Source organism: Mugil cephalus, chromosome 15, assembly GCF_022458985.1.
Source record: "Mugil cephalus isolate CIBA_MC_2020 chromosome 15, CIBA_Mcephalus_1.1, whole genome shotgun sequence".
Lineage (NCBI taxonomy): Eukaryota > Metazoa > Chordata > Actinopteri > Mugiliformes > Mugilidae > Mugil > Mugil cephalus.
In genome coordinates this window covers 16978890-16999094 of record NC_061784.1, presented here as the reverse complement: position 1 = coordinate 16999094, position 20205 = coordinate 16978890, and the positions used below count along the sequence as shown (strand labels likewise).

At 43.7% G+C, this 20205-nt stretch overlaps 1 protein-coding gene across 2 annotated transcripts in view; it reads right to left on the bottom strand.

Annotated features, from left to right (window-relative positions):
* Positions 1–6537: 6537 nt before the first annotated feature.
* tmem132e (transmembrane protein 132E) overlaps positions 6538–20205 on the bottom strand; it is a 381055-nt gene continuing 367387 nt past the window's right edge. For both annotated transcript variants that reach the window (XM_047606913.1, XM_047606912.1), the window contains exons 8-9: positions 15558–15752; positions 6538–10758 (exon numbers count right to left, since the gene is read on the bottom strand). In XM_047606913.1, the coding sequence (XP_047462869.1) occupies positions 9688–10758; positions 15558–15752 (1266 nt within the window). In that variant the 3' untranslated portion in view covers positions 6538–9687. The remainder of the gene's footprint in view (positions 10759–15557; positions 15753–20205) is intronic.

Below are 20205 nucleotides of genomic sequence, written 5' to 3'. Positions count from 1 at the left end.
GGAATCAGTCTGAAATGCCCTGAAACCGAGCCGCTGTGGATGGCTCGGCTTCAGTCCAACTTTACAAGCCTGACATATTTCAGAAAGTAAGAAAGAACAAAACACATGTACGATTTCTTTTAGCGTCTATCTTTTATGATTTTACACGAGAACACCTCACCCCCTAATTTTCTAGGCTGTCATTGGCCAAGGTTTGGGACAAGAAAGCCGGCTCTCGCACCAAGATCAATAATGGTTTTGGTGTCTTTGGCTGCAAAACAATCTTGAAATCACAGAAACATCCAGATAGATGTACTTGGTAAAACACCACAATGATTTGGTGCACACTTTACGCTCCACACCCGCGTCTGATTCCGTTTTTGGTCGGACACTCAAAGTGGAACATGACTGTGTCAAAGCTACAGAAAAGATCCAATTGCAGTCTATTAAGAACTCGTTCTACAAGATGTTTGATCCTAAATAATAATAATAAAATACATTTTCAGCATAACTCTTTACACACTGCTGTGGAGGCAATGCTAGTGGAAAGTTAGCATTAAACACTCCTTTTAGCCATTTACCAGCTAAAGTAGAGGCACCATAGACCCCTTTGGTGAAAATGATGTCTTGAAGTATTTTTGCACTAACTTGAAGTTGTATCACATACCAGCCACTGCTAGTCATAGACAACATTGGTTTGACTTTGGAGATTAAAAGAAAGGATTCGAGTGAGACAATCAACAAGAACACACACACTTCTTATCAGACAAGATCAATACGTAATGCATCAACAGTTTCAGCCTGGATAACATTATGGGTTATACTAAATTGTGAGTGAAATTTGAGTTTAGTAAATCATTATTTAGAGGTTTCTTGTTACATGTTAATGCTAATGCTAACCGTGAGCTAATGCAACGTTATTTGTTTGTTTCAGGGGTGTCCAAGCAGAAGTTGCATTTACTACGTTACCCTCCACAGTGGTTCCACTTTCTTCTTGTAATTTTTCTTTTCTTTGTTGGAGAGGCTTCACTTGATAAATACAAACCAAACTTCATCCCCTCTGTGTCCTTGAGTGTGAGGTAGGTGAATATAATCTCAGTCATGCTATTGAGGTGATTTCGTGTATTAGTATTTTCTATAAAATATGCGTTTTCCTCGTCGATTCTTGCCAAAACGGTCGAGTTGAAATATGCTAATCATCGTTTACAAGTTACAGTGTGAGATATTTTGCCTCCAGCTAAGCTCCACCCCTCAAAAAAACTGTTTCAAAAAAACACACTGTTTACAAACTGTGAAAGGTTGTACAGAGTGTATATAAACATGGACAATACGTCGCCACTTCCTTCAATTGGCCAAACTGATGCTACTGCTTGTTGCGACTTTCCCTGCACCTCCCTCCCTGCCTCAGGTGGAAATGCTTCAGGAAAAAAGAGCTTTTAGTTAATAATAACATATCTAGATGCGAACATCACAGATCTTTGAGCTTTACCAGATACATGAAGAGTTGTAGCCCTACGCCGTCTAAAATGCAACATGTCTCCTCTCAGCATTGCATTCTGGTCTGCGGAGGCAGCTGTCAGTGTGAAGCTGTTATCTCTGCCTCCCCTGTGATGGATTTCTCCCCGTACGGTTGCCGAACAGCTGTGAAAATTGTAAGTCTAAGAAAGAAGCCTCTCGCTCTTTGATTTGGAGGGACTGACACCGGAATCTGACATTTACCATTGATGTTTTATATAGTTTATATATTTCCGCTGTCAGGATTCATTGTAGCCACTCTGGAAATATCTCGACATGAGATCATAGCATCTATGACTGGTCTGTTATCCACAGGAATAATAATAATAATAAAAAAACATTTCAAAACATAAGAAATAGGACCAGGAATGTGAGCTACATCACCAGTTATGTATCTATCCATGTAAAGTAGCAACAAATGTAAGGAAAATAATCAAATCAAAGATTAGGCAATCATGTGTTACATTTAAACACCGTGCACTGCCAACATACAGACGTCTACAGCAGTGGAGGTTTTGGTGTAACTGCTGGTTCGAAGGAGCCCCACAGCAGAAATGACCCTTTATTACAGGTTAGATGAAGCATAAATGGCTGGTGTGCTCACAGATTGATTCACTCGGAGTCAGCCCTGCAGTCCACACTGAAACAAGTAGCTCTGAGCAAGAGCTACGCAGAGCATCGACAGTGACAGTGACACACTATATCAGAAAAATAATACATCAGGGAGAGAAGGTCAGAGTTATTACCAGAAATACATTTGTGCTGTTAATCTAAAGGATCAAACACGTGATTCCGCTCAGGCAGATCACCAGTAGAGAGACAATCAATTCCATCATGGGAAAAACAACACCTTGTTACACCTCGGCTATTTGAAACCTGCTTTCAACGCAGGAAATGAATCCATTCACGATCACAGCGGATTATGTTTATTAGGGTCCAAGAAGCCTTCTGAGCATTTTTAGTTGAATGAACACAGGAGAACGACCGTGCATTAGAAGACAAATGGAGGTTACCAAACGAATTACCTCCACAACAGCATGGGCATCTTGAAAGAATAAACTATAAACATACAAACATTTGATTTGTGTGACTCAGTAAAGGCCACATCAAAGACTCCTGCCACCGGCCGGTATGAAGAGTTATTTAACAAAGGCACATAACTTGAGCTGGGGACACAGAACACACCTTTCACAGTCTTTAGGGATGCACGTTAACAGATTGGCTTCAGTAGATTTTTGTATGACGACTGAAAGACTGGGGATCACACACTGAACAACTGTGGCTGATGACCGGTAACAGACTACATGATTCATCAAACCAACTAAAGCCAACCAAATGTACCAAACTCCCAGTTGTGGTACACACTGCAGCCAACATAATGTTCTGATATTCCTGCTACTTCCTGTCGTCTTCTGATCCCATTTCCTGTGTCCCATCCTCTCTTTTCCATTGGCTGCTGGCAACACCTGTTTCTAAGATTGTGTCCAGATTTGGCTCTGTTTTTAAAAGAAAAAAAGTTTCATTGACTGTGTTCCCCTCACACACTAACAGATTTTGCAGACTGTCCCTAACTAGTGCGGACTGGTGCCAAGCGACAACCTCTGGATCTGAACCATGAAGCCCATGTGGAAGTGCAAAAAACTGCAGTTCATCGAGTGGCCATTTGAGGTTCACTCCAGAAGGGAGCAAATCCCCACAGACCGCCATGTTAAAAAGCCCAACTTGACAGCAACATTAAACATGTTTATAGCCTGGTACAAAAAAATATTTTGGTCTCAATAGTTTATTTTACTTCACTCATTCGTTCTGCATAATTAAGGGCGTTCAAGCTTTGAGTGACAGGTGGTAGCCTGAGCTAACAGGTAGCGTAGAGTTTGGTGGGCGGGTCTCAACGTCCAACATGACCCCCTCATGTCCATATTTGGAGTATCCGAGTGTGGGCGGAGTAAAACTCATCCAACATGGCGGCCGTGGGCTCCACCCACTTTGCGCTTCATTTTTGAAGTTTAGAATCCAATGGGTGACGTCACAATGGGTTTGTTGATGGTGTGTACACGAATGACTGGTGCAGACTTTGCCCATCTGGGAATTGTGGGTAAAATCTGGCAATGAATCCAGTCCTCATCTTTAGCAGAACGTTGCTACAGAGAGATTCAGTGGTTTGCAGCTCTTCCTAGCTTCCCAGCTAATGGCTTATTAACTGCTAGCTGTAGACTTTGCGGCGTGTTCAAATACAATTTCTAGGTCAGGACCCCTACGATGAAAGACACCGCCACAGTCAGACTGCCAGTAGCTCTTTGACATCGGTTTGTTGCTCTCTGGGTCTAAAGAGCACCTCATTAAAATCAAAGGTGAAAGTATTTGAAGCGTATTTGTGTTTTAAAATGACCAGAGAGCCGCACTGCACTCCACACCAGACTAGGAAAATGATACATATATCTCAGTGTCAGTAAATCTCGTGAAAACTGTGAACCACTAATGCATCATGACGGCTGAATGAATCTGTGGCAAATTTGGTTTTCAAAAGAGGCTAAAATCATTTCTTCAAACGGCGGCACACTGCAGCATTGCAGTTATTGGGGAATATGTTCAGCTGTGGATTTGACACGCTATTAAGTATTAGCCTACGGCTGTGTTTAGGTGAAAGAGAGTTGAAATCTGTTACAGCTCCAGGTCTGACAGAAATAAGATGACGGGAGGAAACACTTGCTGGGACCACTTCACTGTCTCACCGTGTGATTTAAGAAATATACAGAATATGACCGGTTTACCACCAAGTGCTGCATCTGTAAGCTAATGTCCACTTTCGTCCACTTTGGGTTTGCAGTCACCTTATAGTGACACATAATGAAAAAACTACTTGGTTTCTGTGTTGTTGTTGTTTTTTTGTTTTTTTTTTCTTCAGTGTATGAAAATGAAATCCATTCTCCAGCCCACGTGAACCTTCTGGTGACTGTACATCGCATCTGTTCCAGCAGCTTTGCCGCTATTTAGCATTGAGAATCTACATCGTGTCCTTTCCATATTGGCCATGTGTATGTATGTGTGTGTGTGTGTGTGTGCATAAACTGTGACCATCGGAAGCTGTGGGAGCGATTCCCACTCTTCGATTTATATTTACATATTTGTTGTTGTTTTTTTTTTTACATATTTGTTCTTGTTGGCGTGGTACGGAGTGGGAGTTCAGCGCATACTGTCCAACGCTGTATGGAGGAAGCTTATGTCGGCTGCTGACAGGAGCTGCAGCGAGGCCACTCTCCGACCCCCTCCGGCATTTAGTCACATGCTGTACATGCGAGTGGATACAACGTGGCAGCACCTTTCAGAATGAATTGGATTTTTACCAGAATAAAATGTATTATATATGTGAACATTGTTTACTTATGCGATGCCAAAAATGCAGAAAATGATGCAAGAGTAAACATTTAAAAACTTCTGAAATGTTTTTTTGCTTTTCCACACAAATAGATCAAAAATAAAAGTCCACAATGAATAAATTGTATGAATCCACCTCTATGTACACCGATCAGCCACAACATTAAGACCACTGACAGGAGAAGTAAATAACATTGAGCATCTTGTTACAATTCAGTGTTTCTGCTGGGAAACTTTAGGACCTGGACTTCATTGTTGTGGTTGTCACTGAGACTTGTACCATCCACCTAGACCAGCCCAGACACCCCCACCCCATAGCTATGACTCTAATGGATGGCAGCAGCCACCCCCCCAGCAGGATGCAGCCTGACACACACAGAAACACGGCTTGGGAACAACTAAAAAAACAAAACATGAACATGAACAGCACAAGGTGTTGACCTGGCATCCAAATTCACTAGATCCTGAACTGCGAATTCGATTTTCTGATGAGTCACAACTGCTCTGGAGGTATAACAATATGATAATTTGTGGCCACTGAGTTACAGAAGACACGTTCTTGAACTGACTGAAATCTGGTGTAGGAGATGATCATTTGAAAATAAACCAGATGATCTTTGTATAAAACAATCATTACTTGAGGATAACTCTTAACTCGACCAGACTGTTTCCCAGCACATTGTATCTGTGCTTTCAGTGATGAGCTGTTGGCACCAGCCTCTCGCCTTCCATAAACCCACTTACGCCTCCCGTAACGACCCGTGCGTCTCACCTGACAGACAGCTTTGATCCTGGCTGCCCGAAATGACGTGAGCTGAACGAGTAAACACTCCAGGCTGTGAGCAAACTCTCGGCACGGACGGGCCGAGTGTGGACGAGGGAGCCGCTGGATGTGTGGAAACCCATCTCTCTGCAGGATCTTCTTCGTGCTGCTGCCGTGGGCGTGGTCTGCGTGGATACGACGGGACGCAGCATGGACTTTTAATTCAGGCAGGACTCGAGTCAGGATCTGACCGAGCCTTTTGACATCCTTTGGTGATTTATTTATTCACTCTCTGTAACCCTGGATGCTCACACCTACGGCCAGTTTAGAATCACCAATTAACCTAACGAGGCTGTGGATGGTGGGAAGAAGCGAGAAAAAAACCCACGCAGACACAGGGAGAACATGCAACTAGAAAGGCCCCAGTCGACCGATGGCCTATGGAACCGAGAAGCTTATTGCTTGTGACCCCATTACTACCAAACCGATGCTTAATGAATGGTAAACAATATGTTAGTTTAGTTGCATAGAGGTTTCTTGCTCGTTTTATCGTTTACATCAGTAAAATACAGATATTTCAGTATCTTTGTAATTCATATAGTGATGAGAAAGGTTCAGTCTATCATTTAAAGTTATATACAAGCGAATAAATATGTTTTCAAAAAAAAAGAAAAAAGCTTTCATACATTGTATAAATCAAACACATGGGATGTTATTTTTTGCGCCGATCCTCTCGTGAGACATTATGTGCCGAACAACCTACGATGTCAGATGGTTCCTTCATTTGTGAAGCAGCTGATGCTGAATCCCTGATATAATTCATGCTGACACCCAGTAGACGCCGTGCCAAGGCGCAGCACACGCTCAGCCTCTCAGTGAAATAAAAAGTCACACCGTGTCACTCGTGTATTGCATTTTCTTTAGTACTTTACATATAACGGGAAAATACAAGGGTTTGTTTTTCGAGAGAATACAGGAAATTTAACAGTGCTCTGTACATTACAATATTATAGTCAGTGTGGTGGTTGCTTGGCACGCCGTGCGCAGGTCACCATGGGGTGGGTGGGGTGTGGGGGTTGGGGAGGGGGGGGGGTACAATTCGAGATCTTCATTTACATGTTGTACGAAGAAGTTTCTATTAGCAGCTTGGAGAAAAATACAAAATGATCAATATGTGCATGTTACTAAATAAACATTACAAAAAAAAAAGAAAAAAAAGAGGGGGGAGGAAACGTAAAAATTATCAAAATGAATCGAGGTCGTATCACGCCATGTGCAACGTATTTACAAAAATCAGTAGCACGGAGCTGCTATTAGATCCTTAATCGGTCGGCGATGATAACGTCACCGCATCGGTCTGAGCACATCAACACTAAACACAGAACAGCCAGGTTTAGTTAGGGATTCTACATTCATCCTGAGAGACCATCATTACACGTTAGAAGCGGAAAAAAAAACTCTCGACGCTGGAGGTCCTTTCTCTCGAACTCGTGACGGACGATGCTGAGGCTGAAGGAGGACGGGCTTGGACTGTCAAAACATAAAAAAAAAAGTTGCTCTTTAGCTGCTGAATATTAACAGATTATTTAACAGTAGAAACAAAAACGTGGAACATAAAGAAGAGGGCATGCAGTAACCAAAACCTTAAAGTCCCAATCCAGGATTTCCAGTATGTATGTGGGTCTATATACATGTACAATACTGAAAGGTTTATTTCAGAAAAAAAATTGCGCCAATAATATTTACAACCGTTACTCTCTTTAGCTTCTATTTAACTGTCCAACGTGATGAAAATTAGCCCGTATAAAATCATTAATTAATAGATTTTTTTTCGCCTGTAGTTGCACAACAGAGCTGCCGCCACGAGAGCAATTCTGGATTGGGTCTTCACTGAGAGCGCCGGGGATGAAAGGCAGGTGGGATGGAAACGAACAACACCGGGGAGCGACTGCTTTGAGTGACAAATACGCTCATTACCGCCGCAGAAAGAGGAAGTTAAGTCACTGATATTAGCCAGACAGCGAAAGTAAAAGAAGAATCCAAGCCCGAAATTAAAAGAAAGCAACGCGGGGAAGGTTTTTTTTTTTTTTTTAATCTTATGGTTGTCTCATTAGTCCTGAGACTAACTCGTTTTATGTGAGATCAGAGCTGGAATAACACCAGGCTTCTGAAGTCGTCTCTACTTAGATATCCACTCTAGCGCTAAAAAAGCAAATGCTACGCTAACAGGGCAACTTCAATTAAAAACATTATTAGCTCCGCTGTCATCCTGCTCTCAGTGACTACGAGTCTGGCTGCTGTATTCTTTAGTTGAAATCCCGCAAGGAGATGCTTTATTCTCTTTCAAAACCCTCCATATTTTTCCAAACTGAGCGCGTAAAGACGCTTCTCCTCAACGACACCTGCTTGTCAATAACAGCCAACAACGTCTCTCTCACAGCTCGTATTCATAGCAGCAACATTTATTCATTTTACCGCCCTTTTACCGTAGGAGGAGTTACTTACTGTTCTAATCTGTGACCTCCGCGTTTAAGTTCATGGCAATAAACAAACCAGTGACACAGCAACACGAAGATGGCCGCTATCTAAGCAACGCGAGCGAAATCAATAATTCATTCAGCATCCCTCTTCAGAGATGGACGACGTTTCCTGCACAGTTTAGAGGATCTTGTGCTCAGTGTTTCCGACTAGTACATCATGAGTTTTTTATTTTTCCCAGAGGCTGAAGGCCAGCCAAACTCGGCGGAAGGGAAATAAATCATCAAAAGATTAGATCCGTTACAAATGTGGCAAATCCCCACGTTTCAACAGTCAAGTCTGATACGGGTTTGCTAGAGATCCGCCGACATTACCGGGGGGAGGGACCGGTGGGGCAGAGGGGGGAGGAAACTTCTACCCACCACAAGACTATAAAATTTTCAGGAGTAGCTTGTTGAGCGCTCGCGCCGGAAGAGGCTCCGGCTCCGATAAGGTATATACACATACTAGAGAGGAATGTCCGCGCGTATGTATGCAGGCCTGACGTGGCATGCGTGTGATGCATGGTAACGTATTTAGTTTAGTCGTGTGTATGAATGATTATATAATTACAATATAAACATTTACAAATTTGGAGGAGGAAAAAAAAAAAGAAAGAAAAAAGTTGCTGATTGTGCCCCGAGATCACTTCCATGCAAAGACTGTTAGAGATCCTCACAATGCACAAGCTCTTTTCTGGTTGCGCCTCATGCTCGAGGACGGCCGTAGTATTTTACATCGTCGCCGTGGCGAGGAGACGGCGCGTCCTCCGGCTGACGCGAGGAGTGAACTGTGACCGCTTGTCTTTAATAAGGCATTAAAATTTGTTCAGGATCGTGAGGACCCGTAGCAGGGCACTGTTTTTCGACTACTTATGAAATGTAGAAAAATGTAAGGAATAAACATGAGTACAAATCATGAGTGTGCTGCACAGAGAACGACAATGAAGAAGGTTTCGCCGTTAAAAGAACGTTTCTCCTACTTTGGCAAAAACAAAATGATTATTATTTTTTTTTTTTCTCTTTTAAATTGTAGCTTTCAAGAGTCTTTGACAGTTATTTGTTCATCAAAGGCCTCTTTGTTTGCTGTAGGTACAGTACTGTAGAGCCCCCGCTGAGCCACCGAAACACAACAGACACCAGGCCTCTCCCCGTCCATATCGGGCTTTCTCTAGAGTCAGATCCTGAAAACAAAAGAGCTGGAGCAGCTCGGTCCATGGCTCAGCTTTCCCGGTGAAACGCGTTTGCTATAGCCAAGATTCACAGATGTCTCCAGTGACTGAGATCCTCTAGTCGAGTCTTTGGCTTCCTTGCATCCTCTTCAGTTCGTGTGTGTGTGTGTGCGTGTGTGTGTGTGTGTATGAAATTACAGCACTGTGCAAACTAAACGGAAACAAACCCTAACCAAAACAAACAAAACAGTTGGCCTTTTAGTCTGTGAAAAAAATTATCTTTCACTCAGGTGAAAAAGAGAAAAATAGAAAGGAACGTTCTTTTTTAGAAAGCCGAGAGCGGCGCGTCACGCTGCGCCCCCTCGCCTCAGGCTATTTCTTTTATTCTGCGCATGTAATCGTGCAGTTCCTCCGGGTCTTGAAAGCCCATATCCTGGCAAACCCACTGAATGTCCTCTTCATCCGCAATGGGGATGGAGTTATAGGGCAGCTCCTCCGTGGGGAGGGTGGTGAAGGTGGTGAACTTGACTCTCTTGCGCTTGGAGGTGGGTGAGCTGGCGTCCTCGCCGGTCTCCTTGGTGGAGCCGCCGGAGCTGCCGTCGCCCCGCCCGTGCACCTGACTCTGAACGCTGGTCTGGGAACTGCCACTGCTGTGGTGGTCCCCGTGGCAGCAAGTCTGTACGCCCTCCAGGGGGTTACTGGGGCTTTCCACCTGCTGAGGCGACAGGTCGCACTGGGCCCTCAGCGGCTGGCCATTTCCCAGGAACACCCAGTGGTGGGAATGGTCCATGTTGGCCTGACCCTCGGGCGGGATGCGCTTGTGGCGGTACTTGAGCACGAAGACGATGCAGTTGATGAGAAAGACCAAGATGGCCAGGCAGAAGACACCCAGCAGAGCGTACATGCCGATCTCCAGGTCAGTCATGTTGCGAGGCGAGTGCCCGAAGTCGTCTTCCTCCTCCTCGTCGCTCTCGGTCGGCCGCTCTTGGTTGCTCATGGTGGGGAAGTTGGTGTAATCAATGGGAACGCTGGCGGGCTGCTCGTGAGACGTCTCGTAAATCCGCCCGCTGACGTTCGGGTCGACGACCGGGCGCCTGGTGACGGGAACCAGCTCGACCTCGCCCTCCGTGGTCGCCTCCTCCTCCGAGTCTTCCTCCGGGCCGAAGCGGACCTTGACGTAAACGGCAGCGGACGCGATGACGCTCTTGCGCTTGGTCTTCTGACAGGCCTCGCAGATGGTCATCTCCAAACGCACCATTTCGCCGGATCCCTCCCCTTCTGCCACCACCACAGGCCAGCGCTGCTGAGGCTCCTGGGACACGGACACGACCTTGTCATCCAGCGTGGAGGCATTGAGGTTGTAGTCTTTGGGATCAAAGTACGTCAGAGTGGCGGCTGTGTTGTCGCTGAAAAGCATCCAGACGGAGAAACTGGCCTCCTGTCAGACGGAAAAGAGAGAAACACACTTTAGATGGTGGCTTTGTGCAAACTAACTTCAAAACCAATAATAAAAAAGAAATAAATAAAATGGGACGAAAGAGAGTATTATTAGCATAATGAGCAGGAAAACATGAGCATCACCAGAGGGTGTGCTTTCCAAATTTTGTGTGATTTGACCTGAAACAAATTAAGTTATTTAAAACAACAATGCAAAAACTTGGCAGCAGTCAGACCAAAATAAAAAATACTTTCTACTGACTGTTAGACTGAAAATAGAATTATTGGTGAGTGGACTATTTGTCATTGTCAATTGAAAAGCTATTTCCTTCACGTCTATTGAGAGGCAACCATGAACAGACACAGAAAATGTATTTAATGTTTGAGGAATACTATGCGTCCTCTCGTCTTTGAAGATACTATACCAGCACCGTATAGGAAGCCCCTTAGATCGTAGGTCTTTAATAGGGGGCCCATGTATGTATTGCAGCGGGGTCGCAAAATCTTTGGTTGATTAGCCATTTTTTATACATATATATTTTAATTCTAACCCTCAGATTTATACTTCTTTAAATACACATTAACATGAATTCAACATATTTTAGTAAAGGGATAAGGGATAGCTTAACATTGAATGCAAAATAATAATGATGTATATTTATAAGTAGCACTAGGCTGTGGTTAATATAAAACACATATAGCGTTGAAGACTGCTGCCTTAGATTTTAGAGGCTTATAAAAGTGTATCAAGATCAAAGAACAAGAGAGCGAAACAAAAGTAGGGATGATGAAAGTAAAACCATTCCTACAGAAAACTTACATATAGGAGCTATAAGACAGCCCCTGTCATAAAAAGCTGCGACTCTACCTGGTGTTTCATGTCTTTCCAAATAATATTTCAATGGGTCAGATCCTATTTTTTATTTTTTATTTCCTCTTCATTTGAATGCTCGTTCCCAACTGAGCCTTTGAAGCCCTGGACTTGCTCCAGCACCTAAATCTCCGGAGCGTCTGGGAACATCTGCAGCGCCCGGTGCTCGGTACAAGCCTCGACATGCACGCATGCGGGCGCCGTTGCCTCTGATGTGCACACGCAAGCAAACCGCTTTCAGGGGGAAAAGGGTGGCGGAGGGGCGGCCGCGCCGTTCCTGAAGGTTCGCTCTGCACCACGGCCAGATAAGGCAGGAGTGTGCTTGGAATGACGAGGCCGTCTCTTTGTGTCTGCAGCGAGCGATCATTTTGTATTTCCTTTCACTCTGCGCTGGCTGCTCTCCCGTTTCCACAGAGAGACGGGATAATAAATAAAAATACACATATCCCACGTTGTGGTTACCTGACAACATGCATCTGGTGCAGAGTAAACCACGACAACCGTGCAATCAAGGCTGTGTTTGACAGTCAAACTGTCAAATTGCTCGCCAATTTTCCAGAAGAAGACAAACCTCTGCCATCTTGGCCAAACGGTTTTAATCTCCTGAGACCCTGCGTCCTCATATGGGGACATTAAGGTTTTCAATGTGGACAATGTGCAAAAACCTCATCAAATTCTACGGTTGAAGCTTGTTTATTTATGCTTATTAACTTTTCTAGTTTAATACGACGTGGAGATTTAACAAATTCTGTCAATAGTAATGAACAGGGACGGCACACAGGACATCGGGGTTCAAGTCCCGGTGAGGATCTTTAGACACAAAATGGATTTTTTTACCGTAGGTAAAGTATCGGTTGTCATAGCTTCACGTGTGTTAGCAAGTACTCGTTTGAGGATGTTGGAATTTCAATGTTTGCAGTTCTGTCCTTTGTCGTTCATGTATTAAAACAATTAGATTTTCTTACACATTGGCAACTTTATTGTGTTATACAGTGAAACAATCCCTGTGTCCACATATGAGGACACAGTTTATTTTTCATGAACAACTTCCTGTTCAAAAATGATGCTTATTTGCTAATTGCAAATATCTTGGGCAAATTAGAAATGCATCGCGAACAAAAGCTCAGGTCTCAGGAGGTTAAGACAGAGTGGTGTGAATAACGCACTGAATGTGTTATATTGCCTTATTATGAATATAGATCGGTGCATTTCTATGAAGTAAAAGATTTAGGATTGAACTTTTTTTTCCCCGCAATTTGTCCTTTATGGCATCACAGAGCATACGTAGATGTAAACTAAACATCAACGACCATGGATTATGAAATATGAATAAGAAACATTTGCATTAACCTCAAATTCTGATACATAAGTGCTTATTAATTTGCTCACGTAAGCAGCATCGGTGCGTTCATCATCGAAACGGACATGGTTTACGATGGACCTTCAAAGGCCTTATCAAGCAGAAAAGGGAATAATGCAAAGAGACCTTCATCAACCCCCCCCCCCCATCTATAGTTTATGTGTTTCATTCGATTCTCGACTAATAAATGACATCTAGAAAGTTTTCTTGTGTAACAGAATCAAATGGCTTGAAATAGCTCCTGAAGTCCTCAGAGAGCGAGAGGGAGAGCTTTGCCGGCGGAGGAATTGGCTGCCTTTTATGGCCCGGCCTTGGAGAGCACTTAGGACAATACATTACAATAATTAAATTTCAAGGTGGCCAAGAAGCGGAAAGCAGGAAAAATTGGAATTTAATGCTCGCTTCCCTCTCACTGATGCCTGATGCGGTTGTCGTTGCATTTTTAGCAACTCGCAGGCCAATGAAAGGGCAGAGCAGGAAAAGAACTCACACAAACACACATTTCTCCCCAGGTGAAGCAAGGCTGCCAATTAATTCTTTGCAGAGAATAGCAGATACCCTTTCCTCCTGTGTGGAGAGACAGTGGCAAAGAAAAGGCACACTTTTCTTTTTTTTTGTTACTCCCTCTCCCCCCCATGCCACACAGACACACACAGGCGTCTTCTGGCTTCCTACTTGAGCAGCGAAATCCATTTTTGAGAAATGTGCTTGGACGTATCAGGAGTGTCTTGCCAGCCTCGGCTAATGTGGAGCTTGTAATAAAACGGCACAGAGGATACTTATTAGTTCACTGCAGCTGCCTTTATCTGGCGTCCGTGCTAACAATGCTGGCTGGAGCTTAAAAGATTTAGCATGGAAATAATTTCATTGCTCGAAAGGAAAACTACGCCCGCTTGAAGACACACAGCTGGGACACTAAAGGGATTTGCAAATAAATTTGATTTTACCAGTCTGGATGTAGAACTAGGGAAATATGCTGACTGCTAAGGGTTAGTAGGACATGAGGAGGCTCCTGAAGCACACTTCCATTGGTGATCGGGCCATGCCCTTGTTTGAGTACATACACGATCAGGCAAAAGATTATGATCACCTTCCTAATGTTGTGTAGGTCTCCCTTGTGCCATCAGAGAAGGTGTCCTGTGGCGTGGTAACAGGCTGTTGGAGGAGGGGCCTCTGTGGATCATCCCACGCATACTTGATCAGTTTGGGATCTAGTGAATTTATAAGGCAGTTTCGACACCTTCATGTTTGAGTTGTTCCTTAAGCGTTTTTGTGTCTGTGTCAGGCTGCATCTTGCTGAGGAAGGCTGTCGCCATCACTGGGGTGGGGGGGGGGCCTGGTCTGATCTAGGTGGATGGTAAACGTCTAAAGGCCGTGGGACATGGATGCCACACACACACACACAGCCTACGCTGGTGTGAGCCACTTAGTCCGGCTCACTCTGTAAAAACGCCACCAAAACGCTAGTCTTTGTATCTCCGAATCTCCTCAGTTAACTTTTCCTAAACGTGTTCCATCTTTAAAGGTCCAAAACAATCAATTAGAAAATTGAGGAGGATGTAGAAGCAGAAGGAAACACTAAAGCCGACGAATCACAGCTCTTGCGCTGTTACACTTCTGGGGAGTTGCACGTCGGGCTACGGTACTAGGGTCTGCGTATGCTCTATTGCTGTAGCAATAAAAGTTTCCCAGCAGAACATTAAACTGTCACAAGATGGTCGATGCTGTTTACTTCTCCTGTCAGTGGTCATAATGTTATGCCTGATCAGTGTACAGTGATCAGAGGTATTGAATTGAATGAGAAGGTGTGTCCAAACTTTTGACTGTTAGTGTATTTAGACCTTAAATAGGTGCGTGTGTCATTCATTGTGTAAGATCCAATGAAAAACTGTAACCGGTTTAAAACAGGTGCACGGCTGATTTGATACATTTCTCCAGCACTGAATCGAGAATAGCACAGCTAAATCATTATCAGCGCCGGAACATGTGCACTGTCACAATGGGTAACTTGATTAGAATGAAAATTTCAGTGTAACGTAGGAGCATTGTTTACCCGAGTTCCAGCATCCGCGCCATCCATCTGCATTATGCATTTCCAACGGTGCGCAGGTAAAACAGCTTATGGCTTAACCGGGGGGCCGTTAGAGGAAACTGAGCATTTCCGAAATAGCATTAGCCGCTAATGCGGGTTATCTTCCTTAGGTGAACCTGCTGGTAATTTTTTACCATCCGCGCAACACACACAGCTTTCATGAATATGTAGCAAGGATTGTGGTGGGATCCTTTTTTTTTTTTTTTTTTTTTAATTCATGACGCCGTCTCTTGCAGAATAAAAAACGCAGCGGCAGCTTCAGAAGTGATCGAGGCTGACATTCCTCGTTAGTGTGTTTTTTTTCTTTTTCTTTCCAGGAAGTTGTTAAAAGTTTGGACTAACAACAAAACGCACTTATTTTTCCGGAGGTTCATGAGGGATTAGGGGCCGATCGGTTAATAATTATTAAAAAGCACTGACTGCCGGGGTGGCGGGGTCATTTCTCTCTCCTGAACTGTGTGATAAATCATGTCGTACCTGTTTGGGAGCAGTGAGTGTCTGGAGGCCGGTTGCCTTGGCCACCATGGTGTGGCTGTTGCCAGGGCTGGGCTGCAGCGTCAGGGTCAGGCCCGAAATGGTGTGAACTCGCAGCTCCGTGATGGAAACCTTGTCATCTGTGACAGAGAACGCCGCCTCTCCCAGGGCTGCATCCACTGCCAGCGGCGACTCCACCTGCAGACAGCGAGACAGGGGAAAAAAAAAAGAGAAGAGATGCGCTTTTATTGCGTCTCCACGCGACAGAAGGACACCGTTTAAGTCCAGAACAGGCAACGGTTTTATTGTCTTTCTGCAGCTCATAAAGCCCATGACAAGCCAATTTTGGATTAAAGTGCTGCTGTTTGTTCCAGTGCGTCCACAATCTGTGTGTCAGTGCCTCTGTGTCTATCAAAATGAAAATAACAAACCAAAGTAAAAAAAAAACAAAACAAAAAAAAACACTCGAGACAGAATCCATCACCTACCAGACAACAACGTACAAACCGTAGCCGCAACTTTCAAAGTGACTGTTAGCAGAAAACACTTGTGCCCATCTAAGTGTCATCTCATGAAATGCCAAAACCATTTAAAGACGCTGCTGCCTCTTTGGGTAATCCCAGGTTTTTGACAGGAATCCGCAGCCAGTACTTTGAGCACTTTTAAAATATCATCATTTCGCTTTGCAAATTGCAAACAGAGGTCACGAGGGACGCGAGCGGAGCCGAGAGCAGCCCGGCGAAACGGCCTTGTCCTTGGGAGTCGGGCGGGGGAATCTTTTCCACCTTCCATCTCAGACATTCTCAAACTCGGGCTGGAGTCAAAAAGCGTGTAACGCGAGAGCAGTGATGGGTTTGTCGCTCTGACAAGCTCCCCCCCGATCATCAGCGGCTGGAACTTTGAAGCAGCAAGTGAACTACATCAATATACGTACGTGTTGTGCTTCTGAGCAGCCATGTCTGGCAGCATTAATTTGCCCGACGGAAAGTACGCTGACAAAAATAAAATGCTAGGCATATTATTCACCTCTGGGTTGCTTCCTACAGGCCTTACATCTGTTTTTTTTGTTGTTGTTGTTGTTTTTTTTTTGGCTCAGAAATAGTTCCACATAATTTGGAGCCATAATAGGTCATGTCATTTGGGACAATGTAGTTTATTGCGAACTGACCCGCAAACTGATCATCAGAGGAAACAGATGCATCCGCACTTGTCTGGTCTCATTAACTCGCATTATGATTCAGTCGCACTCGGAATCGTACACCTCTCTAATGAAGACGTGCACATACACAATGTATAGATGCGCGGGCAGAGACAGCGAGAGCCTGATAATCCCTTTTTTTCTTGCAGCACCTGCAGCTTGTATTCTTGCTCCTCTGTTATGTAAGGTCTACACGGCACAGAGATGCAAGAAATAACCTGCAGCTATAACTCCACGTACATGTCATAAGAAGCCCGTTGTAACGACGTGCGAAGCTCTGCCAGACTCTAATTCTTGTTGAGCAAATCATCTCAAATAATTTAAAGAGAAGTTCCTGAAATCATCGTTTTTTTTTTCTTCCTTTTCGTTCCCGGCAGCTTTCAGCCACCTTCTCATTGTGCTCATGACCACGTAGTGTTTGTTCATTCTAGTCCTCCCACGCCTTCTGCTGTTTTTGCCATTATCTAGAATGCGCTCACATTTTTATCCCTTTAGATGTCTTTGTTGTCTTTCCCACTCTGTCCTCTTTGCGACCTCTCCAAGGCGCCTTTTTTATTTCACACGGAAAAACAAATAATTCTCGGGTTTTAAAAATGTGGACGATACAGAACACACAAAAACAGAAGAAACTGTGACGGGTTCCTGATGTTTTGTCCACTACAAAGCTTTCAGGCTTAGGCTTAGGGTTAGGGTTAGGGTTAGGGTTAGGGGTAGGGCCAGCTTTTAGAGCTGTGCCATCTGTGACCATCTGTGCTACTAGTCGGACCTCATCTGCTGGCATTTGAGACGATTAAGAATGTTTAATCAGTGGCGGGACAGGTTGGTGACCGTCACCCCTGGGTGATCAGCTCAATGAACCAGTGTCCGAGAAAAGAATTGGAACGGGAAAGAAAATAATGAAGTTCAGAAGGCTCTCACAGAACAGCATCAATCAAGGAAAGAGTAGGTCTGTACGAAAGTTTCTAACTTCTCAGCCTCCCAGCTAATGGTATGCAGACAACGTACTCTATGTACCAGCTGCCCATGTGCTGTAGTTCTTTGGGTGTGTTCAAGTTCAACAGTTTTTGCCCAGAGTTGACGTCAGATTCGGCGCCAGTAGATCACTGACGTCCGTTTGGTGTGCCCGTAACTTTAGATCTACTCAACTGAAGGTTCATAATTACAGAAATGCAAATAATGCGTTGTTACACAAGTATGTTGAATCATATCCATATTCTCCACTTCAGAATTAGATCCCTAATTCCAATGAAGTCTTCATGGCTTTGTTACAAGATGGCAGTTCAATCTAATGTCTGCTGATATCTCTTTAACCTGCAGAGGTAAATGGTTGGAATCGATAACCGTATCTGCTGCCATGTGAAAGCCTCTCGTATGAATGTGTTTAACAGTTACGTAACATGGAGTTACTAAAATTGTGTTTTTATAAATGGACAGAATGCAATCATCCACACTGGTAAACGTGGGCACACTAAAAAAAAACAAAACAAAGGACAAAAACAAAAAGAATGAGCATTCAGGTTCCATTTCCATATGCACAGTCTCCTGTCTGTGATGGATTAATGCGCCAGAAAGTTATGGTCCACCGATCACCACACAAACATGTGTACACGACAGCCACACACACACACACACACACACACACACACACACACACACACACACACACACACAAGTGCTTCCAAACCCTAAGGCATGACAGTAAATTGATGAATAAAAAAACTTTTCAGGAGGAAAACTCAGTTGCATGATGGATCACTCACACTGGAGCAGGAGTTTTCTTTTTTCATTCTTACAACAGCAACAAAAACTTTGTGCATTTAGCTTGGAACCTTTTCATGTCTAGGGATAGAGGACAGTGAATACAGGAGAAGTCCATAAGTCATTTGATGAACACGGAGAGGTGAAGGATGTATAAAGAAGTCGTTTTTTGTGCAAAAACGCGTCCAATCATAAATCCTACAGAGGTCAGTCGGAGTCACCGCGCCGCCAGTGAAAATTGTTTGCTTACAATTGATTTTCTCCCTTTTCACGTTCCATTCGGCTGTGGCTGATATTTTCACCGTCCAATTAAAGCGCCTAAAAAGAAAATCTAACACGGTTAAAAATCAATATCAGTAACTATACCCAAATGTCAAAACGCAATCTGGAGACACGCCACATTCTACATTTGTTGTATAAACTAAGACTGATTCAATCACAGAAATGAATCTTGTTGGAGGCCATGATCTCTGCTGGAGACGTATCATTTATTCCTTGGCTGTCATTTATCCAATTTCAGGGATATTTAAGAAAACAATCCCCTTGCCACTACAAACTGCGTGCTGCAGTCGAAGTTTGGTGTCAGTGCTTGAACCACCCACGTCCTCTGCTATTTCCGTTGTTTGACTTGGCACACACAGACTTGCACAGAAAAAAAAAAAGAATCCCATAAACCTCTTTAATGGATATTACACCTGTCTACAGATTATTTAACTCAAATATAAGTGAACATAATCTTTGATTTCTCAAATAAAGCAGACATGGTCACAGAAAGGTGACAGGAACACATTCCTTTTTAAAATAGCATGCAGCCACCCTCACATTTTGGGACAAGACTTGTACCCAGTGATATTTATAGACGTAATGGCTCGGCTACAGCAGCCTGCAGTGCAAAAAGAGGCTTGAACACCTTGAGAGCAAATATTAGAGGAGCACATAAAACGAGTTAAGGTTCATCCCTTTATATTATGTGCACGTTTGGACGGAGGATGTCTCCTTGTGAGAAGCTATATCTCTCTTAACGCTTGATCTTACAATAGATTGTTGTGACAGCGCCTGCTGGGAGTTTTTCCCCCATGTGACAATGTGATTTATGGATATCCACGGGTCGTATTTCCTGAGTCATGGTGCTGTTGTTGGTACTAAAACGTAGTGACGCTAAGGAGGGACATCGCCTAATCCGAGATACATATTACAAACGTTGTGTGTGTGTTAATAATTTGCCTTGTACCAGAGCTGAAGATCTTTCTAGGGCTGGGCGTATTGATCTAAATATTGATAGTATCGACACCAAGGCAGTATCATCCAGTAAATTACTCATCACGGAGTTGATGGGAGCACAGCTTCCCTTCAGATCTCTGTGTTGCAGGAGCTGGGTGGGATATGGACAGAGTTTGACACTCTGATTCTAGCATCACAGCAGCATCGCACAGCTAGCACTTATGTTGTTATTGAAATGCGTCGGTACTTGGAAGGGAAGACAATTACACAGGACGCAGACCCACTGCTTTGGTGGAAAATGACTGAGCCGACATGTCCCTCTCTTAGCAATTTTTATATTTATTCTTTAAATTGTTGCTTTTGTTTACTTATTTTGCTCAACTGATTTTGTTACTGACTTTATTTTCCATTGCTGTTGTGTTGTTTACATTGTTACATTTATATTTTTGTCACATTGTTCCTTTTTCTAATTTG